This window comes from Leptodactylus fuscus, chromosome 6 (genome assembly GCF_031893055.1).
Source record: "Leptodactylus fuscus isolate aLepFus1 chromosome 6, aLepFus1.hap2, whole genome shotgun sequence".
Taxonomy (NCBI): domain Eukaryota; kingdom Metazoa; phylum Chordata; class Amphibia; order Anura; family Leptodactylidae; genus Leptodactylus; species Leptodactylus fuscus.
Window position 1 is genome coordinate 14,437,049 of NC_134270.1, and position 27,569 is coordinate 14,464,617.

The 27,569-nt window shown below is 45.4% G+C and overlaps 1 protein-coding gene across 1 annotated transcript in view; it reads left to right on the forward strand.

Moving 5' to 3' along the window:
* The first annotated feature begins 1,190 nt into the window (after window positions 1-1,190).
* Window positions 1,191-27,569, forward strand: part of CCDC57 (coiled-coil domain containing 57) — a 44,891-nt gene continuing 18,512 nt past the window's right edge. Inside the window, exons 1-11 of the mRNA XM_075278207.1 lie at window positions 1,191-1,271; window positions 4,873-5,300; window positions 6,342-6,450; window positions 11,152-11,253; window positions 11,924-12,081; window positions 17,480-17,554; window positions 20,608-20,808; window positions 22,654-22,812; window positions 25,387-25,549; window positions 25,988-26,107; window positions 27,371-27,560. Of these exons, the coding sequence (XP_075134308.1) occupies window positions 4,900-5,300; window positions 6,342-6,450; window positions 11,152-11,253; window positions 11,924-12,081; window positions 17,480-17,554; window positions 20,608-20,808; window positions 22,654-22,812; window positions 25,387-25,549; window positions 25,988-26,107; window positions 27,371-27,560 (1,678 nt within the window). The 5' untranslated portion in view covers window positions 1,191-1,271; window positions 4,873-4,899. The remainder of the gene's footprint in view (window positions 1,272-4,872; window positions 5,301-6,341; window positions 6,451-11,151; window positions 11,254-11,923; window positions 12,082-17,479; window positions 17,555-20,607; window positions 20,809-22,653; window positions 22,813-25,386; window positions 25,550-25,987; window positions 26,108-27,370; window positions 27,561-27,569) is intronic.

Genomic DNA, 27,569 nt, shown 5'->3' on the forward strand with positions numbered 1-27,569 from the left:
GGCGGAATGCACACACCGGACACCGGGCGCAAGTGTGAAAGCTCCCTTATCCTGGTTGATGTTCAGTTTTGGTTATTTTTCAATTAATCGACCTGGGCATTAACTTGCCCTTAGGATAGGTCATCAATTGAAGATCTGTAGGGGACCCCTGACACCCAGAACCCCTGTCGATCAGCTGTTTGAAGCGGACCTGCAGAACAAAAGACAACACAATGAACACCATGAAAACAAAAACTAAAAAGTGGTGCAACTGTATTACTCCCAATCCCACCCCATTAATAATTATTTTCCAGCGTCCCACGATTAAAAAATAAAAGTAAGTTTTTTCCAGCAAAAAAAACCACAAGTCCCCATTCCGATACGTGACCTGAAAAAAAAAATACGACTTTTGGAAAATGCAAAACACAAAATGGTTTCAAGGGGGGCTAAGGGGCCTGGTTTGCAGACTCTATGGGGGATTAGGGAGGCCTGTTTTCATTGATGTGAAGGTGTTAAATAATATCTGTTAGCTACATAGACTATGCCTTTATACCGCTGCGTCCAAAAGATAATTCCAGCAAACAATCCCGTACTTAAAACTTAGCCTTTATTGTAAAGTCATCCGGAATATGGTACAGGCAATCAATAAAAAATGTTCATGACGGCAATGTCAAAAGAGAGCGTCTGGCTGACGTGTTTCGGAGCTTATAATAGCCCCTTACTCATAGCCTGGTGCTTAGAACACAGAACCACTGACTGTACCATATTCCGGATGACTTTACAATAAAGGCTACATTTTAAGTACGGGATTGTTTGCTGGAATGATCTTTTGGATGCAGTGGATTGCTCGCCTCAGGCTGAGAGGATGTTTTTTCTGTGCAAACTCCTTCTCTACTAGTAACTGCAAAACCAAGATTACGTTTATGCCTCTTCAGGACATGTGAGTGAGCTGACACACAATTGCAATTTTTATGCCTTTATACCACCATAATGGCATGTAATTCCCAGCTCTGTCTATGGGATCACAGCAGGTTACATGACATAGGGTCAGCTTTAGGGGCTGGTGCCTAACCCTCCTGGGAGTCACACAGAACACCAGTTTATTGCCCCCGGTCAGGAAGTGCCCAGGAACTCAAGCAGTGTTTCCACTCGGGGAAGGTTTTTACGGCGCACCTTCCTAGAATACGCTTGTTACTATAGTAATGGTGCCGCTTGGTGGCGGTACCGGAAGTGATACGTCCTAGACTTGTACGGACTTCAAGGATCGGACTACCCGGAATCTGAGCGAGGAGGTGAGGAGACGTAATCAACGCGTATACAATGTGAATAGCGTCCGAGAAACGTATGCTTCACACACATGCTTACTGGCCGGCCTGGCTATGATTTAAGGACACTCTGTGTAGTCACTGGCTATGGAGCCACACTAGCCATCACCATAGGGGCGTGGTCAGAAAATGTGTCAGGGTGGGGCTTAGACATTAGGGCTGCAGTCACACTGTATGCGGTTTTTGATATAGCAGGTGAGACGCATTTATTTAACACGATTCACTTGTACATTAAAAAACTGCACCAAAAACTGCAATGTGTGAATGTACCCAAATGTAAGTAATAAAGAAATTGATGATTCAGGTTATGGGGTGATGTGGTAGAAGGGGCACACAAGGTGGGTGGGTAAGTATATGAGCCATAAACATGTCATCCATCCTACAGACAGTCCCGCTCCTCATTCCTCCCCCTGTTTGTCTGCACATATACATCTTATATACTGCACACGGCTTCATTCACAAGGTGGAATTAGAACTAAATGCATTTTTTTTTTGGTGAAGATCCTTCAGATTCTCTACATTTACTCCCCACCATGTTTTATTTGTGATGAACCCCAGGTTTCCAGGCTGGTTCTAACCCTGGGTCATGTCATCATGGGTGACCGGACCCCGTGTCACTGCCGACCCCTTCCTCTCCCGTCATCACTGGCTGCCATTGACTAACTCATTATAATGCAGTGAACACTAGATAGGGGGTGAAGTTCTGGTTCTGATCATGTGACCCAGTGTCAGAACAAGCCCGGAATCCTGAGGTTTGCCACAAAAAAGTAATTGTTTAAACCCTACCTGGAGAACACCTTTAATTTTTGGGCACATTTACGGTATATGATGCAGTTAATTCTGCATCAAAACCGCCTCAGAAATAAGTGAATAATTCAGTTTTCTTGTTGCTTTCATTTGTGCAGTTTTTTATTTTACAGGTGAAATATTTTAAAATAAATCTGTTTCACTTGTAAAATTGAGACTGCACCAAAAACTATATGGTAGGTCACCGCCAGACAATGCGGCAATGTCAGCTGAAGCCCCACTGTGCCCGGTGGCGAGTTATACCAAAGTGTTACCTGCAGAATCATAGGAGCAGTGGGCACCATGGGGGGTTGGGTTTGGCGATGTATAGCCATGCCCTAAAACAGGGGCGCTCAATCTGTTATAGTACAGATCCATGACCTGAAGGTCTGAACTGGACACATCCAGTATTTACATATGTTAAGTTGTGTCACTAACCCTGTCCTTACCCACTTTGACTCAACCCGATCCTTTTGTGCCCCAATACTGTAATAGTAATGTCTACTTAGTGTCTTCCACACAATAATGCCCAGTTAGTGACCTCCATACAGTATAATCCACCTTTAGTGACCTCCACATGGTATAATGCCCATTTAGTGACATTCACACGGTATAATGCCGCCTGGTATAATGCCCCATTTGTGTCCCCACACAATATAATGTCGCCTTAATACCTTCACACAGTATAGTGCTCCCATAATGCCCTGCACATAGTATAATACCACATTAGTTCCTGTACAGTATAATGCCTCCATACAGTACAATATCCTCTTAGTACCCCCTCTGCAGCCATGTGTTCACAGGGGAGGTGACATAATGACAGTGGTCAGGAGAAAAACTGATATCCCGACCACTGTCCCTCTTGTAGCGATGGATCACAGTAGTGGCCGTAGGGATCGGCACTTGTCCCTGTTGTCTATATAGAAGTTCACATATAGGAATTTGGACATGCCGCTGTATAGGCAGCTGCTGCTGTGATCCATCACTTCAAGAAGGACAGCAGGGGTCCGGATTCAGACCACAGCTTGAATCCCTAAAAGATGCAGTCATCTGACCAACATGGACCCGATCAGAAGCACAGTAAGGCTGGGTTCACATTTCACACGTTTTGTTGCTTTTTTTTTTTTTTTTTTCATTCAAAGGATCTTAAAGGGGTTTTCCAGCCCTCTCCCCCTGTCACCTTTGATACTGGTGACCTATCTACAAGATAGATCACCTGTATCCAATCGATGCTGGGTCCGACAACTAGACCCCACAACAATCAGATGATGTGGGTGCTTCTAGGTATCAGAAATGGAGACAGAAGCAGCTGTGCCCCTATTCAAGTGAAAGGCCTGTATAGCGCCAGTAAATGCAGTTTCCATAGAGGTTGTCAGTCAGGCTTCTACATAACATGTATATACAGTTAGGTCCAAAAATATTTGGACAATGATAAGTTTTGGCATTTTAGATTTTTACCAACTCATATTGAAGATACCGTTATATAATCAACCTGGGCTTATAGTGCAGACTCTCAGCTTTTATTCACGTCCTCATCAGAGGAAGGGTTTTGGAATTACATCTCTGTAATATGTCGCTGCTTCTTTTTTTAGGGACCAAATGTAAATGAACAATTATCTCACAAGCTATTACTAGGCCCGCTATTCCCTGGTTATCCCTTCATCAATTAAAGGGATCCTATCATTGGATTCCCTTTTTTTCTCCCTAACACGTAGGAATAGCCTTAAGAAAGTCTATCCTTCTCCTACCTTTCATTGTCTTCTCTGCACCGCCTTTTAGTAGAAATCCCGGTTCTCTTTGGTATGCAAATGAGTTCTCTCGCAGCACTGGGGGCATCCCCAGTGCTGCGAGACAAATCTCCAGTGCCGCCTCCATCTTCCTCTGAAACGACCTCTCCCTGTGTCTTCTTCCGTCCTGGGTTTCAATCTTCTAAGCCTCGGGCAGAGCCGACTGCACTTGCCCTGGCCACAAGAAAATGGCTGCTTACACCAGCTTACTGTGTAAGCGGTCACTTTCTTGTGGCCACGGGCATGCGCAGTCGGCTCTCCCCGAGGCTTAGAAGATTGAAAAACCAGGACGGAAAAAGACGCAGGGAGAGAGCGTTCCTGAAGAAGATGGAGGCGGCGCTGGAGATTTTTCTTGCAGCATTGGTGACGCCCCCAGTGCTGCGAGAGAACTCATTTGCATACCGAAGAAAACCATGATTTCTACCGAACGGCGGCGCAGAGAAGTCATCTAAAGGTAGGAGAAGAATAGCTTGTCTTAAGGCTATTCCGACGTGTAAGGAGTAGTTCACACGGAGTAACGCGCCGCACATTCAGGCACGTATACACGTGTCAGAGCGCGGTGCATCAAAACATCCCATTCATTTCAATGTGTGCCGGCATCTGCGCGATACACATTGAGTTACAAAGTCTCCCATTGATTTCAATGTGTATCGCGCGTATGCTGGCACACATTGAAATGAATGGGATCTGTTTTGAAGCGCCGCGCTCCGTGTGAACTGCCCCTTAGGGAGCAAAAAAGAATCCCTTTAATAGGATCCCTTTAAACTTGAAGGTCTGCACTTCTATTGTATATCAGTTGTCTCATTTCACATCTAATATGGTGGCTGCAGATCCAAAAATCATGAAGATGACGTCACTGTCCAAATATTTCTAGACCTAACTGTATATGCAGGAAAGAAGATAAATTGTCACCCAGCTTTCTTATAATCCTGATTAAATATAGAATTAGGAAAGTGACTTTTCCATTTTGCAGTGACTATATTGTGTATTTGCAGGCGGTGCGTGTACATGTACGTGGCGGGATGTTATCAGAAGACGCCGATATAAGTGATCTACTGGCAAAGAAAGAGCAAGAATGGAAAGATCTCCAGCAGCGTCAGATCCTCTCCCTCCAGCGGAACCTTAAAGACGCCCTGAAGAACCTCCAGGAGCAGAAAGATAAGTTTATCAGACTGAAGAAGGATTTCACCCACAACCTCAAAGTCCTGGCCGAGCGGGATCGGGAGCTGGAACAATATGGCGTCGTGTTCAACCGGCTGAAGGTGGTGGAGAATGCCAAGCAACGTGAAATAAGCGACTTGAAGGTGCAGGTGGAGAAACTTCAGCGAGAGATCCAGCGGGAGAAGAAGAAGTATGATGACTTACAGGGCCATTGTCAGCGCAGGGTTAAGGAGCACCAGCTGGATCTAGAGCGAGTGAACAGGTATGGCGCACTATGACTAGACCTTATCCTATAGACCCCGTTCACACTGACATTGTGGCATTTACTCCCAATGCTGTTCTTTCTCTGGGGTCTCCTGAGACTGCTGACAAAGGCGACAAACTGAGCCTGTGTTGGCAGTGTGAACAGATCCTAAATGTTGAGCTCAGAGCGGGATTGACACTGTGCTGACAGCCGAGAAGGTGATGGCAGCTTGGCAGCAGTTGTGCCATGTCATGGCCCCCTGTCTCAGGCCGTGGCGTTCATCAGATGACATTTACATACCTCCCAAATCTCAGAGAGGGGGGAGAGTAATGTGCGCTGCTTCAACCTTTGTCCACATCCTAATAGCCATATAGTATCTGTATATGTGAATATATCGCCATAGTGCTGTCCGGTTCCTGATAAATAGCACACCCATTGCTTAGAAAGTGTCATACAGCAACCTTGTCCTGCACACGCTACGCTGTCACGTTACGGCCAATTACTAGCCATATATAGACACAGTCCTATAGTGCCCAAGGTACCAAACAGTGCCATAGTTTGTTCCGACAAAGATCTATTGCTTACATGTCCTACGTATACACTTAGCTAATACCATCCATGTTGGCGGTGAAGCGGTATTTTGTGATTTTTAGTATCAGAATCTGACAGTGGTGCAGGCTCCTATACTAGTAAGTGCAGGGTCCAGGTGTCCGACCCCAACACCTCACATACTGATGACCTATCCTGTGTGCCATATGTAAAATGTGCCGCCATCACTTGACCTTTCCACACTTTGTATCTTGGCGACACTGGATGTAGCCGGAATGTTCTATGTTTGTCCTGCTGTAATGAGTTCTGTTCTTTCATCTGCCATTTCCACTTTGTCCTGTTGAATTACAGCTCACCCTCTGCCCTGCCTGGCACTCGGGTACAAAACATGGCACGTGACATAGCGGGTGAGGACAGAGCAGACGTGGCGGTGTAAATCCAATGTTGTTGATTTTAAGTATTTCTGTGCCATTGTTTTATTGTTCGTTGTGTTTTCTCTGTATGTCATAGTTCTAAAAATGGCGACATCGATCGTCTCCGTGAAGAGTATGAGAAGGTGAAGCGTCAGCTGGAAAGGAAAATCGAAGAAGTGCAAGGAGACCTGAGCCTACAGAGACAGGTGAGAGAGGGGTATTGTGTACTAAGGACCTGCTAGTCATGTGACCGCAATAACCATCAGTGCTGGCCTATACTGATGTGTGCACATGTCTGAGCTGATAACCAATCTAGTCACATGATTAATGAGGATAACCAATGTGGTCACATGAAGAGGTCATCAGTGTGTGATCTGTGGGGGTCAGACACCCTGACTGGGCACAGATCAGCTGTTGCAGCAGCCTCCAGACACCAGAAGCTGCTAGTGGGTGGACAGTGCATTCAGCACAAGTAATAGGAGTGGTGCTGCAATTCCCCTGAACCACCACATTGATGGGGGTGTAGCACCACTTTTACCTGAATAGGAGCATGTGCTGTCTGTCCACTAGCTGCCTCCAACACCTGCAGACTGCTGCAATAGCTGATCTGTGCAGGGCCCGACCGTCAGACAAGACAAGGCGGTATCCTGTACAATGGGGCAGTTACTTCCCTACAGGCTCCGTGGACGGTTCTTTTCTGAGCGGCTTGGTCATATGTCATCTCGCGAGATCTCGCTTGCAAGATGGGTCTGGGGCTCAGTGATGCTTCTGGAAACAAGCGCTATAGACCTGTCTCGTGAGATGACACTTGGCCAAGCCGCGCTGACGTTGCTGCGAGATGATGGGGCAGCGTCAGGGCTCAGAAAAGAAGCGTCCACAGAGCCTGCGGGGAGGTAACCGCCATGTTGTACAGGTTACCGCATCAATGACGAACATGCCGGAGGTGAAATTACTGAGGCGATTTATGGGGTCTTGGGGAAAGGGGGGTGCAGAAACAAAATAAAAAAAACCTGCATGATCTGTATGTAGCACATATTCTGCATATATGCTAAAATCTGCTTTCCCGAAGTGATTGGGGACGTTGAATCCGTCACAATCCTCTGTATCAGCGGTGCAGGGGAGAAAGTTGAACTAAATCAAATGTTTTTTTCTTCCACCTTACCATCTGAACATACCGTAAGTAATAGTAGATTTCTATCTTTGGCTGACAACTATCTCTCCCAACCCCCATAGACATGCACACTTGGCTAAAGCTTGGCCTAGAGACTGACAGCTATCTCCCCCATACACTTGCACAATCCTTTCGGTGCAGCTATATTTGGATAGGGGAGTAAGGTGCTGTCCATGTTGCAATCCAGCTGTGGGAACCGTCTTTTATACTGTTGTTGGGGGCCAGTTTCAGCTGGTTCCACAGTCGTCTACTATGTAAGGCCAGGTTTAGTGTATAGGTTATACCTACTGGGTTGTATATTAGGGGCATCCTCATAGAGGGGCGAGCTGCGCTGTGTCTGTTTTTACAGCCTGTTGATCTCCGTTCACACATCACACAGCGCTTACTGCTCTTGGACGGGCGGTCGTGCCCGTGTCAGGCAGATCTGGGCAGCTGCCGTCCTCCATCTGGCAGCCTGACTAAAGATACCAGCCGGCGTAGTAAGTGCAGATGTACAAGAATGCAGGGGGATAAGGGGGGGTCGGATCCGAGAGCCGGGGCCCTGCAACCTTGAGAAAGGTCACATTTAATAGGGGTATTTTTGGGCAGGACCTTTGCCTTGGCCCTCTGTGTTGTTCTAACATTCATAGTTACCCTGACGTGACTTTTGTCAAATAAGGTGCAAATAGCAGCGCTCCAGAGGAATTCGGAAAGGTCACTGAGCAATAGAAGGCTTGTCTGGTACAGGTGGGTAGGGGGGTGACCAAATCCTTGTCCTCTCTCCGAATCCCGCTCCCTCTCCAACATAGTATATATGTATTTAGTATCTTCTTAGATCACTGCTTTAATCGATACCTCCGTTGTTCCTCCTGGAAATGTCTGAATAATGTCTGATCAGTGCTGACTGTGTCAGTGTGTAGGAACACACCCTATAGATGTAGGAATTCAGTACATTTCCAGGAGGAACAACACAAAGCAGGATTATTTATTACAATATGGGGGATTTATTAAGACCGGCGTTCTCAATCAAATCCCTGGCTGGTGTGAAACACACCTGAATTATTGCATTTTACGCCCCTGCCCCATCTTGCTCTATTGCAAGGGAACACTATGGCATGTCGTCGGAACAAGAGAAGTCCGAGTGACAAAGATGCGCCACGTTTACAGCCGTGTGTGCCAGAAAAACGGGCGTATTTGAGATAGTAATTTCTGCCCATTGTGTCTGCCCATATAGCTAGCCTTGGCGAAAAAGCACTACAGGAAAAACCGCGGCACAAACGCATCAGGTTTCCATTATATGTATAGGGAAACCACTGGCGTTTCTGTAGGTATAATTGACATGCTGCGACTTCCAAAACCACAACGGTTTACAGTTCTCCTATCCTGATGGAACGACAAGCCAGGTATGCACACTGTTGCTCTATTAATTTTCTAAGTGAGCATCGCCTTGACCAACCGCCCCATCGTTCTGATCAGTGGGGTCTGAGTGGACCCCAATGATCTTTTGTGGTAGAAACCCTTTAAAGGGATTCTATCATTAAAATGACATTTTTCTCAATCACATGTAGGAATATCCTTAAGAAATGCTATTCTTCTCCTACCTTTAGATTCTTCTCTGCGCCGCTGTTCGGTAGAAATTCAGATTTTTGTCTGTATGCAAATGAGTTCTCTCACAGCACTGGGGGCGGGCCTCAGCACTCAAACAGCACTGGGGGCGTCCCCAATGCTGCAAGAGAACTCTGTATCGTCTTCAGGAATGGCCTCTCTGCGCATCTTCTTCCGGAGCTGGGTTAAAACTAGGCTTCAGGTGGAGCTGACTGCGCATGCCCACAGGCCACAAGAAAATGGCTGCTTACACAGCTTACTGTATAAGCAGCCATTTTCTTGTGACCGTGGGCATGCGCAGTCAGCTCTGCCCGAGGCCTAGAAGATTGAACCAGCTCCAGAAGAAGATGCGTGAAGAGGCCATTCCTGAAGAAGATGGAGGCGGCGCTGGAGAGTTCACTCGCAGCATTGGGGACGCCCCCTGTACTGTTTGAGCGCTGTGTACTGCTGCGAGTGCTGCAAGAGAACTCATTTGCATACAGACAAAAAACGGGATTTCTACCGAATGGTGGCTCGGAGAAGACAACGAAAGGTAAGAGAAGCAATTTGTAGAAAATGAAGAAATGTGGGTGGGCACTCACCAATCAGTAGAAGGCATCTTTCTTCCTTTATGTAAAATAATACCTTTATTAGAGTACAATAAAATAAGTCCTCAGGGAGGGAGAGATGACATAAATGGCAGAAAAAACAGGCAACAGCCGTTTCGCGTTGTCAAACGCTTTTTCAACAATTATTGCATATTAGGCTTGAAAAAGCGTTTGACAACGCGAAACGGCTGTTGCCTGTTTTTTCTGCCATTTATGTCATCTCTCCCTCCCTGAGGACTTATTTTATTGTACTCTAATAAAGGTATTATTTTACATAAAGGAAGAAAGATGCCTTCTACTGATTGGTGAGTGCCCACCCACATTTCTTCATTTTCTACAAATTGCTACTTTTTTCTTAAGGGTTGTGAGCACCAATATCCATCAGATTTTGTTTCCGATCCATAAGGACTTATTTAAAACAGTGTCATAACATTTTTGCCGATATTATTTGAGTGGGCAGTGCCGTCTACCTTTGCTCTCTGCTTCTGGTCAAAGGTAAGAGAAGAATTGCATTTCTTAAGACTATTCCTACGTGTTAGGGACAAAAAAAAAAATGCTTCTTAATGATAGGATCCCTTTAATGCAGATATTCTGACTACCCTCTGCAGTATGGGTCTATATAGGTAAGTACAAGAACCTGGTGTATTAATATCCTGATATTTCTTGGAGATTACTTCCTCACAATGAGCCATCATCACAGAATTCCCGGTAACTCCTGGCCTGACCTCTGTAACCCAAGCCCTGCACTGGCCCGATGTCAATGGAGACCGTGTCAGAAATGTGTGACATTATTGGCTCCACATCGAGGCAACCACAGCGAAAACAGCCGTCCCCCCTGCTGCAGAGCTCTTGTGACCCCCCCAGCACTGCAGCCCCCTACTCTCTGGACACTGTGCAGCCTGCGGATGGACGTCCTGGATCTTTGTGGGGGTATAATGTATATCTTCCTTTTATTAGGTTGCACCCCTGTAGAGGACCCGGGGCATATAAAAAAGCAACATGAAGCCTCTTTGCAGTCGGTATTGAGTAACCCATTAATGACCAGGCCTGAATGTAATGGATGCTGATGGCTTATCCACAATATCCGATCAGTGGGGATCCGACACTCAGACTACTGTTTCGAAGGGGTATACAGCCCTAATCCTATTCAAGGGAATGGAGGTTCATTTCCCCAGTGTCACCATTACAGTATACAGAGCCAGAAGCTGTAAACAACATGGTGGTCTGTACACTGTAGCAGTGGTCCCGGTGACCTGCAGATAGGAGCAGAGCTACTTCCCCTTGGTCGGATGTCAGACTCCAACCAATCTGATACTGATCCTAACCTGTGAATAAGTCATCAGCATCCATTACCTGCAGATCCTGGACAATCCCAATCCCAATAATGGGTGGTGGAGTTGTTGGATGTGGTGACGTCTGGGTTGGCATGGAGTACCCACGTTATATTATACACCCAGCATAGACCTCCATACTCTCAGTGCCAGTTCATAGACATGGAGTACATATGGTGAACCGACTATGTGACGGATTATACCCAGGTTTCTTTTTTTGTCTTTTCTATGTAGGAATTATCTTTGGAATTTGACTGTGAAATGAAGAAGCGCGAGCACGAGTTCCGTCTACGCCTCGATGAGATGAGCACCATAGTCCTTTCCCACGAACTCAAGGTATAAAGTACAATGTACACATAAGGATTGCTAGAAGTGGAGAGGGATTGACTTGTTATGGTTGAATTTAACCATAATTCCTAAAATAGGGATTTAACCTTATTTCATTTCTTATGTACCCTTCTGGGGTGAAGGGAACTTTTGAGCCAGGTAGATAAAGGACATGTAACATGGTAACATGTGGTAACAGTTCTCACATGTTTCATCCAATGAGAATAATGCCTATAGGGCGTCGCTTCCAATCAGAACTTGTATTAACATAACATGGAGCTGGCTGCAGACAAAGACCCTTGTACAAGAATGTAACAGGGACCAGGAAACCTCTAATATCTTGTACATTGATGGCCATTTACCATAAAATAGAATTTCTTTGTAACCCTTTATGAACCGAGCAGATAACTATTACATTGGGGTGAGGCTTTGCGGAATTATAGCTTTTTTTGTTGCAGATTTTGCCTCGGTTTTTTGAGTAGAAGGTAGAAGTACAAGAACTTCCTTTACATTTCCCATTCCTTTTGTAGCCCTTCCTGGCATTGCCAAAATCTGCAACAATAAAAGCCACATTTCCACAACGTGGGTAATAGATGCGCGTTATACGAATCTGTTCTTCACTATACACAAGCTTCTTCAGCGGGGCCAGCATTGGAATTGTATGTTTTTTTGTTTTAAGGTGAAGTTACTGACAAAAGAGTTGGAAGTTACAAGGGAAATGGAGCTGAAAGGAGCCGAGGCTGTTCAAGAATCGGAGTCCTCCATCCAGAAACTGCAGGAAGCCCTAAAACTGAAGGGGTTGGAGATGGAGGAGGAGTCAGCGGTCAAAGATGCACGGTAAGTCCGAAGAGAAAGTTAGGGTAAATATGGGGCAACACGGTGTCTCAGTGGTTAGCACTGCAGCCTTGCAGTGCTGGAGTCCTGGGTTCGGATCCCGCCAGGAACAACATCTGCAAGGAGTTTGTATGTTCTCCCTGTTTTTGCGTGGATTCCCTCCCATTCTACAAAGACATACTGATAGGGAAAAAATGTACATTGTGATCCCTATATGGGGCTCACAATTTACGTTAAAAAAAAAAAAAAAATTAGGGTAAATATATCTCTGCTGTTGTCAGACGGTGACTCTATTATAGGGGCTCTGCCTCCAGATTTTACCCTGTAAACCTATATACTGTCATATAGACACAACAACACACTGGGAGGGAAGTTATCCATCTGTTCACGGCAGTTTTCTGGAGTAAAAAAAAAAAAGACAATTTTTTGGCACAAAAATTGTGCCATTTTTCTCCATACCATTTTGTAAAAAAAATTGAGTGGTGTAGGCCATTTACTATTACTTACTCTTCATTTTCTGTTACTTCTCTCTGGTGTGAATAATGCTTATATTGTACACCAGCTCCAAAATGTTCTTGTGTTTTTTTTTTGTTTTTATGTAGATTGTGAGCCCCATATAGGGATCACATTGCACATTTTTCCCTATCAGTATGTCTTTGTACAATGGGAGGAAATCCATGAAAACACGGGGAGAACATACAAACTCCCTGCAGATGTTGTTCGTGGCAGGATTCGAACCCAGGACTCCAATGCTGCAGTGCTAACCACTGAGCCACTGTGTTGCACCCACCAGCCACGAAATGTTGAAGAATTCAGTTTCTCACGCATAGGACACCCCTATGGTGCGCAAGAATTATATGAGACATATGAAACTCTGTCTAGTACTTGCACCCTAAAATGCAACTTCCAGGACCTTACACTGTGAGGATGATATCACCAAAGGTCCTGCAAGCTTTACTTTAGTGGGAAAGGTAATGGAGGCATGGCGACCTAACTGTAAGGGAGGGGGTAACTATAGGCAGTATGACCGAGGGAGCAGAGGAGGAGCAGGGTGGCTTTTTGGCACAAGAGGTAGGGCAGAAGAATGGGGCCTTGATGAATCTCAGGTCACATGATCGTTCTTTATAGTATCTCCAAGGTAGCAGAGAGAGACCTCCTGTCTGTACAGCAACCCATGCTAGAAAAAACAGATCACGCTTTGATCCTGTGACCCATAGAGGTAGGTGAAAAGCATGATAAGGAAAAACACTGAAGAGAAAACGTTACTATTAAAGGGATCCTATCATTGGATTTCCTTTTTTTCTGACTAACACGTATTAATAGTCTTATGAAAGACTATTCTTCTCCTACCTTTAGATGTCTTCTCCGTGCCGCCGTTCGGTAGAAATCCAGGTTTTCTTTGGTATGCAAATGAGTTCTCTCGCAGCACTGGGGGCGGGCCCCAATGCTGCGAGAGAACTCTCCAGCGACGCCTCTTCTTCTGGAACGGCCTCTCTCTATGTCTTCTTCCGTACTGGGTTTCAATCTTCTAGGCCTCGGGCAGAGCTGACTGCGCATGCCCGGGTCACAAGAAAATGGCTGCTTACTTTTTAATCGGCCACAAGAAAATGGCTGCTTACACCAGCTTACTGTGTAAGCAGCCATTTTTCTTGTGGCCCGGACATGCACAGTTGGCTCTGCCTGAGGCCTAGAAGATTGAAACCCAGGACGGAAGAAGACACAGGGAGAGGGAGGTCCAGAAGAAGAAGAGGCGTCGCTGGAGAGTTCACTGGCAGCATTGGGGACGCCCCAGTGCTGTTTGAGCTCTGGGGACCGCCCCTAGTGCTGTGAGAGAACTCATTTGCATACAGACAAAAACTGAGATCTCTACCGAATGGCGGCGCGGAGAAGACATCTAAAGGTAGACGAAGAATAGCCTTTCTTAAGGCTATTCCTACATGTGATCGAGAAAAAAAGAGTATCCAATGATAGGATCCCTTTAATTAAATGGGCTTTCAGGCAAATAATGAATGAAAAAATCACCGGAGTGCCCCTTTAAGTATATTGCAATATACAGAACAAACAAATAGGTTCTGTTATCATTTTTAGAACTGGACCTTGGTTATTCTTCCATTCGCAGGGGCTCCATATTCAGCAGGATCTTCTTGTGCCGCCTCATTAATGTGTGATATCCTGACCCCGCAGCTGTCACTTACGGGTGCTGCACAATTGCCAACATTTCGCAGGACGGGAACCTTCTAGGTTTGGACGTGTAATCCTATTTTACACCGCGCTGTGCAGATACTGACAGCCAGCTCCGATATCTTCCGAAACCTCTTCAGATCCGATCTCACTTACTTTAGGATAAATTGTGCTGTATGTAATAAGGAAAAGATATCCGATATTATCTATACTGGTGGGAAACGTATTATATATTTGCATTATTGAGAATTTCGTATGGCTTCTTGGCTAAAAATACTCCTCAGAAGTGATAAGAGAAGTGTTTTTACTCTGCCGGAGCCGTACGCATCGGCCTGATGTCAGGGGAGTGAGGTCGGGAATGGCGGATTTTAGCACAAAGATAAGCTGCGGCCAGATGGATGTGCGGTATCGGCTTAGTCTCCTCTCCCCGTACACAACATATGTAAGTATATATAAGCAAGTGATAGAACAGATGTGTAGCAGATAGTATAAGATATGTATACTAATGTAATAAAGTCCCCAGCCATGGTGTATACAGGGCTGCCTCTCTGTGGTCCCCTGTATTCACTACACTATACATATATACACCTGTTGCCTGCTCATATATATGTGTTATATAATAGGGATGTGTTGATCAGGCCGATCATCGCCTCATCATGGAGTATCATTGCTCCCTCTATAAAGCATCCTATAGTGTTGTGCAAAAGTTTTAGGCAGCTGTGGAAAAAAATTCTGCGCAGTAAGAATGCTTTCACCAATAGAAAGGTTAATATTTTTGTCAATTACCAAAATTAAGCGACGGAAGAGAAATGTAAATCCCGTCAATATTTGGTGTGACCTTTGTCCTTTGGAGGAGGAGTCCTGGTAGGGATGATATGGCCCCCAAGGATCTAGCCCTGATCTCAGCACCATCTAGTCTGTCTAGGAAGACATGAAGAGATAGACAGATTGGAGCAAAACTACATCCATAGAAGATCTGGGCTTAGTTTTCCAAAATGGCAGCAGGAACAACCTCCTGCCGAGTTCTGCCAAAAACTGTCTGTACTTAGAAGAAGGCAAAGGGTAAAGGTCACACCAAATATCGATTTACATCTTCTCTTCATTTTTACCGTGCAGCATGTTTTCCAAACATGTTTTAGGCAGTAACTGCCTAAAACTTTTGCACAAGACTTTATACTGGCCTAAAACTTTTGCACAAGACTATACTATCCTATAGAGGGATTGGTGGGGGTTTCAGGTGTCGGACCTCCTCTGAGCTGAGATTGATGACCTGTCCTGAGGATAAGTCATCGGTACGGTTTATCCAGAACACCCCTTTAGACATACCTCATGTACTTACCTGTTGCCCCCTGCTCTACTACTTCACTTACTCTGGTTCCCTGTTTGTTCCCTGATAAAATGGCCGCTGACTTCCTCTGGAGCAGTGTCTGTAAGTCACATTGCTTTATGATGGATATGACTGGTGGACTCGGGAGGGGGCTCTGTGACTTACAGACAACACTCCAGAGGAAACCAGCGGCCATTTTATCAGAGAGCAGACAGATCAACAGCAGCAAGGAGAGACCAGATAAGTGCACTATATATATACTAGCCTCTGCCCGTGACTTCGTCTGCGTGTTGTTGGCGTCAATGATCCGCCTATATTCAGCAAATTGCTGTCGTCAATGGTTTGCCTGCTCCTGTGTTTCAGCAGCTCTTAAGCTGTCCTGCCGCTGAACTCGTCCCTAGCGCTGTGCCTGTGATTGTTCCGGCATCTGAGCAGCTCGCTGGGACGCCATTTAATGAGAGTGTTTTTGGCGCCGATGATCCCCGTCATCTCCGCTTGAGGAGAACTCTGTGACTTCTGGCTCCTTCATAGCTCTCGTTGTAGAATTTTGCAACAAATTAGATTTTCTCTTTCCTGACATGTTTAAAAGTAGCAAACTGACAATTTGGATTAAAGGGGTTTTCCCATCAGGTGTGTCATCACTGCCTGGAGCAGATCAGATAATATGCAGACGCTTGTACACAATGGACTGAGGGTTAGTTGTGTGGTTACACAGAGCGATAACAGACCTGGTTGTATCAGAACCTGAGGTAAGAGCAGTGTAATATAGTATGTGAACATAAATTCATAACAGTCGTGAAGCCATGTCATTTACCGGGATAAAAAGTAGCCGATGTATTAATCGAGGTTACAATCTATCTATGTGCCAAATGTTTTTGTGTGATTGAGGAACAAATATCCAAACGTTCACATTTATAATATTAGTAGGAAGGACAGATAATATGCAGATACTTGTACATAATGGACTGAGGGTTAGCTGTGTGGTTACACAGAGCGATAACAGACCTGGTTTTATCTGAACCTGAGATAAGAGCAGTGTAATATAGTATGTGAACATAAATTCATAACAGTTGTGAAGCCATGTCATTTACCGGGATAAAAAGTAGCGGATGTGTTAATCGAGGTTACAAACTATCTATGTGCCAAATTTCATCCAAATCCGTTCAGCCGTTTTTGTGTGATTGAGGAACAAACATCCAGATGTTCATATTTAAATAATATAATATTAGTAGGATTAGTAGGATAGGAAGTAGGATAGGATAGGACAGATAATATGCAGATGCTTGTACACAATGGACTGAGGGTTAGCTGTGTGGTTACACAGAGCGATAACAGACCTGGTTTTATCAGAACCTGAGATAAGAGCAGTGTAATATAGAATGTGAACATAAATTCATAACAGTTACATAGGGTTTTTCTTAGCAGAGTGGAGGATCCCTTTAACGAGAACCCATCATGTCATCCCTGCCTCCAGCCTCCATTGTCAAGGTGCTGGTGCGTTTCTCAGTATGTAAGTGAACTCTTTGGCTCAATGAGGGGGTTGCTCCAAATAGGTAAGCGACAACGCCCTCATTGCTCCATAGAGCTTATTTACATCGATATATGGTCAAGAGGCAGCGATTCACAAGAGGAGACCCCATCTCAGTCAGGTGACCCTAACCTATGTATCTGCAGGGCTGGGTTACTCCATAAGGCCCTTTGGGTCTCAGATTGCCCTGATATAGTAGACAGAGTCTGTTTTCCACGTTTGCCATCTTTCTTCCCTCGAGGATCTGGTGTTTCTTGCGCTCACACTGACATTTCATCCTTGCGGTGCGGCTGTAACATGCCGCCACACTGTTATATGGCAGATCTATATTTCCATCTCATTTGTCCACCTTGTATGTCTTATAGAATAAAAGATCTGGAAGAGAAACTACAATCAGTGCAGCATCAGATGAAGAAACAGGAGGAGACGTTTCAGAGAAAGTAAGTCATGTTAGAGATACCCCCGGCAGGGTGAGGGTATGTGTTGCTGGTGCCATATTGTGCTAAGCATTGATGTGAATTTATCCATCCTTGCCTAGTATATACACTGTCTACCAATGAGTATATGGACCCCTGTGGTATTATAGAAACACAACATGTCATCCTATCCAATAGTTGGTAGACCCCAGCAGACGCTTCCTTATGGATGGGATTGATGGACACAAATACTAATGACAAAAATACTATGACAATCCAGGTCACAATGGACGTATCATCTCAATACAGCTATAGCGCAGCCGAATTTGGCAGTAGAAAATGAAGAAGAATTTGTGAACCTAACCTTAGAGTGAAACACAATATGGCACCGGCTGCGCACCGATCTGTGGCGCTGGAGTTTTCCCCTACCCAGTTAAACATTTCTTGACTGTTCCCTGTTATTATCTTATCTTATCTTATTAGCCAGTAAGAATTAGCAATGAATGTGTAATACTGTGTCTCCTCTCCCTGATCATTTCTATGGGTTTCCTTACAGAGTAATTATTAATGAGATTTCTTATAGCAGATGCTTTCGGCATAATTCACTAGACGGGGGAGGGGAGAGAAGGCGGACGTCAGATGAGACACTAATTCATCATTACATGGACAGAGGGGGATGGAGGCCGCGCTCGTAGTACTTGTAGTACTTGGTGCCAAGCCAAAGAGTTTATGTACCTTACACACATATGACATAGTGAGGAGGAGATTATTAATAGAGCTAGATGATGTCCTACGTGTACAGGCTATTTATATCACCGAAGATAAGACACTTCCGCCTTGTAGTTTCCCTAAAATGACATTGCAGAACGTTAAAGATGGAGACAAAAGGTTTATATGATAGAGGAGAGAAGCTGAGCTCTGTGATATATAGGGTTATAGGATAGAGGAGAGAAGCTGAGCTCTGGGATATATAGGGTTATAGGATAGAGGAGAGAAGCTGAGCTCTGTGATATATAGGGTTATATGATAGAGGGAGAGAAGCTGAGCTCTGATATATAGGGTTATATGATAGAGGAGAGATGCTGAGCTCTGTGATATATAGGGTTATATGATAGAGGAGAGAAGCTGAGCTCTGTGATATATAGGGTTATATGATAGAGGAGAGAAGCTGAGCTCTGTGATATATGGGGGTATATGATAGAGGAGAGAAGCTGAGCTCTGTGATATATAGGGTTATATGATAGAGGGAGAGAAGCTGAGCTCTGATATATAGGGTTATATGATAGAGGAGAGATGCTGAGCTCTGTGATATATAGGGTTATATGATAGAGGAGAGAAGCTGAGCTCTGTGATATATAGGGTTATATGATAGAGGAGAGAAGCTGAGCTCTGTGATATATGGGGGTATATGATAGAGGAGAGAAGCTGAGCTCTGTGATATATAGGGTTATATGATAGAGGGAGAGAAGCTGAGCTCTGATATATAGGGTTATATGATAGAGGAGAGAAGCTGAGCTCTGTGATATATAGGGTTATATGATAGAGGAGAGAAGCTGAGCTCTGTGATATATAGGGTTATATGATAGAGGAGAGAAGCTGAGCTCTGTGATATATAGGGTTATATGATAGAGGGAGAGAAGCTGAGCTCTGATATATAGGGTTATATGATAGAGGAGAGAAGCTGAGCTCTGTGATATATAGGGTTATAGGATAGAGGAGAGAAGCTGAGCTCTGTGATATATAGGGTTACAAGATAGAGGAGAGAAGCTGAGCTCTGTGATATATAGGGTTATATGATAGAGGAGAGAAGCTGAGCTGTGTGATATATAGGGTTATAGGATAGAGGAGAGAAGCTGAGCTCTGTGATATATAGGGTTATAGGATAGAGGAGAGAAGCTGAGCTCTGTGATATATAGGGTTACAAGATAGAGGAGAGAAGCTGAGCTCTGTGATATATAGGGTTATATGATAGAGGAGAGAAGCTGAGCTCTGTGATATATAGGGTTATATGATAGAGGAGAGAAGCTGAGCTCTGTGATATATAGGGTTATATGATAGAGGAGAGATGCTGAGCTCTGTGATATATAGGGTTATATGATAGAGGAGAGAAGCTGAGCTCTGTGATATATAGGGTTATATGATAGAGGAGAGAAGCTGAGCTCTGTGATATATAGGGTTATATGATAGAGGAGAGAAGCTGAGCTCTTTGATATATAGGGTTATATGATAGAGGAGAGATGCTGAGCTCTGTGATATATAAGGTTATATGATAGAGGAGAGAAGCTGAGCTCTGTGATATATAGGGTTATATGACAGAGGAGAGAAGCTGAGCTCTGTGATATATAGGTTATATGATAGAGGAGAGAAGCTGAGCTCTGTGATATATAGGGTTATATGATAGAGGAGAGATGCTGAGCTCTGTGATATATAAGGTTATATGATAGAGGAGAGAAGCTGAGCTCTGTGATATATAGGGTTATAGGATAGAGGAGAGAAGCTGAGCTCTGTGATATACAGGGTTATATGATAGAGGAGAGAAGCTGAACTCTGTGATATATAGGGTTATATGACAGAGGAGAGAAGCTGTGCTCTGTGATATATAAGGTTATATGATAGAGGAGAGAAGCTGAGCTCTGTGATATATAGGGTTATATGATAGAGGAGAGAAGCTGAGCTCAGTGATATATAGGGTTATATGATAGAGGAGAGAAGCTGAGCTCTGTGATATATAGGGTTATATGCTAGAAGAGAGAAGCTGAGTTCTGTGATATATAGGGATATAACAATTTGGAGCTGTATTTCTTTCAGGACTCCTCGGAGAGACATTGAGTCCTGATGTTCGCGCACACACAGTGGGTTCATTGTACGATCTGATACTATGTACGCTGTCAGTAATCCTGTATGGACGGAGTCATCAGGACTCATTACTGTCCCTCCAAGGAGTCCTCCAAGGATTTAGTTTTTACTTTTCTTATTATCCATTGTGACGTTCCTCTGTTATTCCTCCTGGTAATGTCTGAGTAGATTCCGTGTACTATCGGGATATGAGCGTGTACTGAGCAGCGTTTACATTGCAGACATGTACAGTTAGACCGACTCGCCCGTGAGAAGGAATCGGCGCTGGGATCTATGAAGGACGCTCACACTGAGCACGTGCAACAGCTGGAGCAGAAGATCAGAGAGCTGGAGATGTGTATAGAGACCGTGCAGGTGGAGCAGAATAGAGTGCAGCGCAGCCAGCAGGCCATAGTGGCAGAGAAGGACTGCGCCATCCAGAAGTGAGTACACACGTATACAGGTGATACACCGATGTGGTGCTAAGGTGAATTTTCTGTTCTGGAACATTTTTGGGCATAGACCACACTATCAGAGGGAACCAAGAGAAAGAGGCGGTGCAGGAGTGCTGTTATCCATATGACCGGGCTGCTGCTTTTTGTCACTGACCCCCCTCTTCTCTGGCTTCAGGTCCATAGAGTAGAGCAGAGTTGGTCATGTGACCAATAGTTTGTAGTGACTGCAGGGGAGACCTCCTGGCTGCGCTCTGTGAGGGTAATAGTTGGGGCTTTATTTCTCCCTGTTAACCCCTTCAGAACTGCCTCGTCTTATTTACCCTGCCTTAGACAATGTAAATGTTTCCAAATACCTTTAACTCCTTGCGGACCGCCCGATCACTATATGTCTTGGGTGGTCCACACTACCTGTACATCCTTGAAGAATTAAGAAGCTGCGTGAAACAAAAAGGTAAAAAAAAACAAAAAAAACATGCAAAAATAAAAACATAAAACTAAAGCCTTACTTATCAACAGAGAAAGGTGCAAGAATTATTTCAATAACCCAAAGGAAAAAGCTGTGTAAGAGAAAAACCAAAAATGTGTAGCAGGGAAAATGACCTGGTCGTGAAGAGTGTAAAACTCCTGCTCAGTTCTATAGTGAACCACAACAAAATGGCACTCGCTCAACGGCCATTTTGTTGTAGTTTGCTGGAGAACTGAGCATACTGCTCGGTTCTATAGGCAACTACACCAAAATGGCGCTCGGACATGTGCAGTACCGCTCTGATCTGGGCGTGCCTGAGATTTCAACTGCAGGAGCAGATCTGAGCGGCCAAACATCCAGGGAGGTGGAGGAGAGACGGAGCACAAGCAGTGGACACATGGGGGGTGCTCGGAGGCCCTGGGTGCTCCGTGGGGTTGATTAGCCCAAACTTCTGTATTCTTTCCTTGTACAGGGGTGTACAGGCTCTTGTATGTAAGGAGGCTGAGGTTTTTTTTTGTTTTTTTTTTTTTTGGGGGGGGGGTCACAGTAATTTTGGTGTTATATGAAGCATCCTCATCTTTCATAGGACACCAGGATCACAGTTCTAGCTGTAGAGGAATCGCCAGTTGCAAACAGTCAAGATTAAAGGGATCCTATCAGTCAGACACAATTTTTTGTATGTACCACGTCGGAATAGCCTTAAGAAAGGGTATTCGTCTCCTACCTTTTGTCGTCTTCTCCGCGCCGCCGTTCGCCTACAAGCCCGTTTTTGGGGGGGATGTAAATTAGCTCTCTCGCAGCACTGGGGGCGTCCCCAGTGCTGCGAAAGAACTCTCTCCATCGCCGCCTCCTCTTCTTCAGCAGCTTCCAACGTGGTACCTACAAAAAATTGTGTCTGACTGATAGGATCCCTTTAATATATTTATGTGTAGTTGCTCTCCGGGCTGTATTTTCAGCTACTCATTGTTCCAGAAAAAAAACATTTATCACATATCCAAAGGTTATTATCAGTGGGCTCTCACCCCCTAGGCCTCTTGGGGGTCTCTGAGTGTCCTTTCTGAATTGAGCAGTAATTGAGTATTCCATTCACTTCTATGGGACGGAGGGGTTATAGCACTCACTTAGCGCTCTCCGTCCTATAGAAGTTAGTGGTGTAGCGGTCATGGGTGTTCTCTCTCGCTCTGACCCCATTCTCTTCATTGGTTGGGGTCCCAGTGGTCAGACCCTCGCAGTCATACGACAGGGGAGTGGAGAGAGGATCCTCAGTTATTATACCTGTCAATTATATCCTTACAAAAATTTAACCCCATCCTCATCTGCTTTAAGAAAATGTGATCCCTAAATCTACAGTCGCTACATTTTTACAGGTTAAAAGATGACGTAGCGACTCTGAAGACCGGCTGGGACTCTTACGTCACGCAAGTATCTAAAGATACCGTTCAGAAAGACCTCCGGATCCAGGCCCTGCAGGAGGAGGAGCGGAAGACAAGAGCCGAGACCGCCAAATATCAGAAAGACATAGAAAGGTAATGCATGCTGTAAAATAATATGTTTGATTGTAGGTAGCCATGGGGGTAGTCATGCTAGCCATTCCAGTAATTCAGCATTGTCTTACCCTTCATTCAGAACTGTGTTCGGGGGAGTCCGCATGGGGAATACCGAACGCAATTGCAAGCGCTGTGCAGTGAAAGCACACGGACCCCATAGACTATAATGGGATCTGTGTGCTTTCCGCACGGTGTCCGCACGAATCATGCGGACAGGAAAGTAGATTGTGAAGTACTTTCCTGTCCGCATGATCCCTGCAGAGATCTGGCGGCAAGAACTCAGACCCCATTATAGATATAGCCCCAACATCTGTAGTCAGGGGAGTCCAGCGGACCCCATACACATTACAGGTAGTCCTCGGGTTACGACGGTCGCGGGTTACGACGTTTCGTGGTTACGACAGCTCCCTTGTAACAGAAAACTGCCAGCACTCCCAGCTAGCAAGGACTAGCCTGCGGAAAATCAATGCTGGCAGCTTGCTGTTACAAGTGAGCTTGTAAAATAAAACCCTGAAACAGAATGTGAAACTTACCGTACGGTGCAGGGTGGGCGGGCGGGCATTCAGGCCTCCTCTTCCTCCGATGTCCTGACCACTTCCTCCGGCGCTCGCGAACTGTTAATGGCCAGGGCACATGCGCAGTATCATGATGCTTCTATTACGGCTACTGCGCATGCGCCCAGGCCATTATCAGCTTGCGAGCGCCGGAGGAGGACGGAACATCGGAGGAAGAGGAGGCCTGAATGCCCGCCCGCCCACCCTGCACCGTACGGTAAGTTTCACATTCTGTTTCAGGGTTTTATTTTAAAGGGGGGGGGGTTGATCCGTTCCTACGCGGCGTCGGTATGGTAGGTTTCCGACTTACGTCGAAATCCGGTTTACGACGCCGCGCAAGAACGGATCAACGTCGTAAGTCGAGGACTACCTGTATATGGCTGGCCGATCCTTCTTAAACTGGACGGTTTGCCAACGTACATGTAATGTGTATGAGCAGGTTTAGGCTCATGGAAACCGCAACGATCCCTTAACGCCGCTATGCTTGTTGGGGATCAGGTGCAGGGTTATCCCAGGAATGGCACTGGCATCAATTCTGCTACGGATCCCCGACAGTCAGACACAAAGGAGTTAAATATTGATGAACTCTCCTTAGGATAGGCCATAAATATTTGATCGCTGGGGGTTTGACAAATGGCTGCCCTACCAAGCACAGTCACTATATAATGTACTTCGCTATTCAGAGAAAAGACGGCAGCGCTCATTGTAACACTGCGGCCTCTTCAGCCCTCGGACCTGAGGAGTCCCAGAAAGTATCTTTACGGCTAAGACCCCACGTAGAGGCCGCAGCAAAAAGCACTGCGGGAAAAACCACGCCAGAAACGGTTTTTCACAGAAAATGTGCAGTTTTCCTCTGCAGACCTGCTGCTTCCATTATACCTATAGGGGAATCTGCCAGCGTTTCCATGGTATAATTGACATGCTGCGATTTCCAAAAAGCAATGGTTATGGAAATCGCAGCATTTCCACTGTGGGTTGTTTTTTTCTGCAATGTGTGGATGTGATTTGCTAGAATCCCATCTACTTTGCTGGGACTGTAACACACCGCAGTTTTGCGCCATGTGGGACCCTGGTCTAAGGGAGGATTTCCAGTTCTTCCAAACATGGCTAAGGCTCTGTTCCCACGGAGTAAGGCGCCGCTCATTCTGACACGTAAACACGTTTCGGAGTGAGCGCTGTAAAACAGAATCCAATTGATTTCAATGGGTGTCGGCTTACGAATGCTACACAATGAAATCAATGGGTTAAAAAGCCTCCCATTGATTTCAATGTGTAGCGTGCGTAAGAGCGGAACCCATTGAAGTCAATGGGATTCTGTTTTACAGCGCTCACTCCGACACGTGTTTACGTGTCAGAATGAGCGGTGCGTTACTCCGTGGGAACGGAGCCACAGATGGGAATGCTCAGCCCTTTTCCCCAACCACTAGGTCAAGAGTTAAGGAAACAGCTGAATTGTCTATTCTACGGCATTAAACAGGAGTTACTGGAACAGCCTAGTGGGCTGTGCTACACTGTTTCCGTAACACCTATTTAACTCTATGGGAACCCTATAGAACCGCCACATTCAGCTGCTCCTACCTCCACCATTAAAATCTGAGCAAATCAACTGTCTGCAATAATAATAAGATCTTTGTGCAACTGAGGCCAAACTGAAAAATGATTCTCAAATTCAGTAAATCTTGTTCATTTCTACTACTCTAGTCTTCAATAGATGAAATCCTGGGTCCATTTCCATTGGTGTCCACTAGGTGTCACTGTCGCCTTTTTACTACAGGGATTGTGTATTACCCTGCTGACAGTCTTATCTTCTCTCCAGTGTAATACAAAAACACCAGAGGGAAGCCAAACCAATCCTGTATTTACCTGTGGCGTCAGTTTTGGGTCCCGCTCCTTCAGTCTGGTCAGCAGATGGCTCCCATAGCAATAAGGGAGTTTCTGGGCTTCTTAAAGGGGTTGGTGAATTTTTTTTTTTTACTCTTATTCTATTTTTTCCCATCAGGTACCAGCAACAACTAGCGTGTTCATTGGAGCGGGAGAGAATTCTAGAGCAGGCCAGGGTGCAGGCGGAATTGGACTGGCAGAAACGTTGCGAACAGGCAGAGAAAGCGCAGTATCAGAAATCTGAGGAACTCATAGAAAGTCTTACGAAAGCCAAGGATCAGGTAAGTGATTAGGACAAGTGAAGCACAGACAGGAGACAGAGGCAATGCACAGGGACCCCGAAACCAGCAGCAAGTCCTTATGTGACCGTAGTCCTGTCTGTGGCTCGGTTCTGAAGTTTAGGGTATGTTCACACGGAGCGGATTTTGACGCGGAATCCACCTGAAAATCCGGCTCCAAAAACGTCTCCCATTGACTTCAGTGGGAACCGCTCGCTTCTTTTTTTCTGCTAGCTAGCCGCGCGGAAGTGTTCACACATGGAATGCAAATTTCGCCGTATGAACATACCCTTAATGTGCCAGAAATGAGTCCATTATAGTCTACAGTGTCCGCGGGTAACTGCTGTCCCCCGGTGGACCCGAACCTAAAGACGCATAAGGCAGCAAAGAAGCTGTAGGCGCAAACGAGATCCGAAAAGTAAAATTCTAAGACGTTTACAGCTGGAGGCCGACGCCAAGGAAAAGGATCGGAGAGCGAATGAGCTGCAGCTGCTGGTGAAGACGCTGACCTGGGAAAGGGACCAAGCCCTCAAGATGTCAAGTAAATACCCAGGAGAGCAGGTGGGAATTTACCCTCATGTCATTCCAGTGGGACTAATAATAACTTCAGGGGCTACAACTTTAGCTCAGACGTGTTAAAGGGGTTGTCCAGGATTAGGAAAACATGGCTCTTCCTTCAGTAACAGCTCCACACTCGTCCATGGTATTGCCGCTCGGCTGTATTGAAGTGAACGGGGCTGTGCTGCAATACCACACACAACCTGTGGACAGGTGTGGCACTGTTAATGGAAGAAATTAGCCATATGTTTGCAACCCTGGACAACTCTCTTTCATGTTTCATTTTATCTATAGAGAATTCCAATGTGCAATTCTCAAAGCCACTGCTATGGATTGTGAGGAATCGCCAAGATTGGGTGCCATATCCTTGAAGAAAGCAGGGGATGCTGTTATAGCGAGGTTAGATACACACTGACAATGCTAGGGGCGGCCATCACTGCTTTGTTTTAAAGGGGTTGTCGTGAATTAGAAAAACATTGCTATTTCATTTCAAAAGCAGCACCACATCTGTCCACAGGTTGTATCTGGTATTGCAGTTCAGACCCATTCACTGGGAGGGGCGTCTCTTTTTTTAGGATGTCCTTGGGGTATCCGATCAGGGGGGAAGCCAACAGCCGCTGTGCATCCAGTATGTGTACCGTACAGTGTACAGAGCCAGCAGAAGACGACTGTGTGTCCTGTAGTGGCTGGGCGCTAGTATCGCAGCTCAACACCTATAGAAGTCAATGGGAGCCCAGCTGTCGTACCAGCCCCCGGCTACTATAAAGCGCACAGTCATCTTCTGCTGGCTCTGTACACTGCATAGACCGGACGTACCTCAGATCACCTGATCTATTTGGCGCCGGCTGTCACCCAATGGCGTAAAAATATCACGGACAACACCTTTAGAACTAGCGTGCGATAGGCCAATCTTTATAAATTCCCTCCAATGTTTTTAAGCTACATGGAAACCGTCAGCAAGCTGTTGTTGATGGGTTTAATTTTTTACTGACTTATGTCAGGAAGGGTTTAGCGTACACACTTTCAATAAAAATAACCATAAGGTGACCAGTTACCCTGCTTGTTGACGGTTTCCAGGTTGCAACATGTTTTTTTTTGCATCCTGCACAGAGCTGCACAAAAAGCTCCATTAGATAATAGTATGAGGACCTGCGAGACATTATGTGTAATGATGACTATTAGCCAACGGCCCGCCTATTTTATTGTAATTCATGGCTAAGACTAATTACACGTAATCCAAGTCATTAACCGTTTGCGTTCTCACAGATTCCGGGAATCGCGCCAGACTTCGCTTCAAGGGAAATTCAGAAGCTGCAAGAACAGAATTCAGAGCTGCGGGAAGTGATCGGCCAAATGAGGAAGGAGATGGAGTCCGTATGTGAGCAGATGTCTCCTCCACGCCCTGACGGAGCCGGACCGCCATCTAGTCAGACGGCAGAGAATGTGGTCACCGCCGGTAAGACGC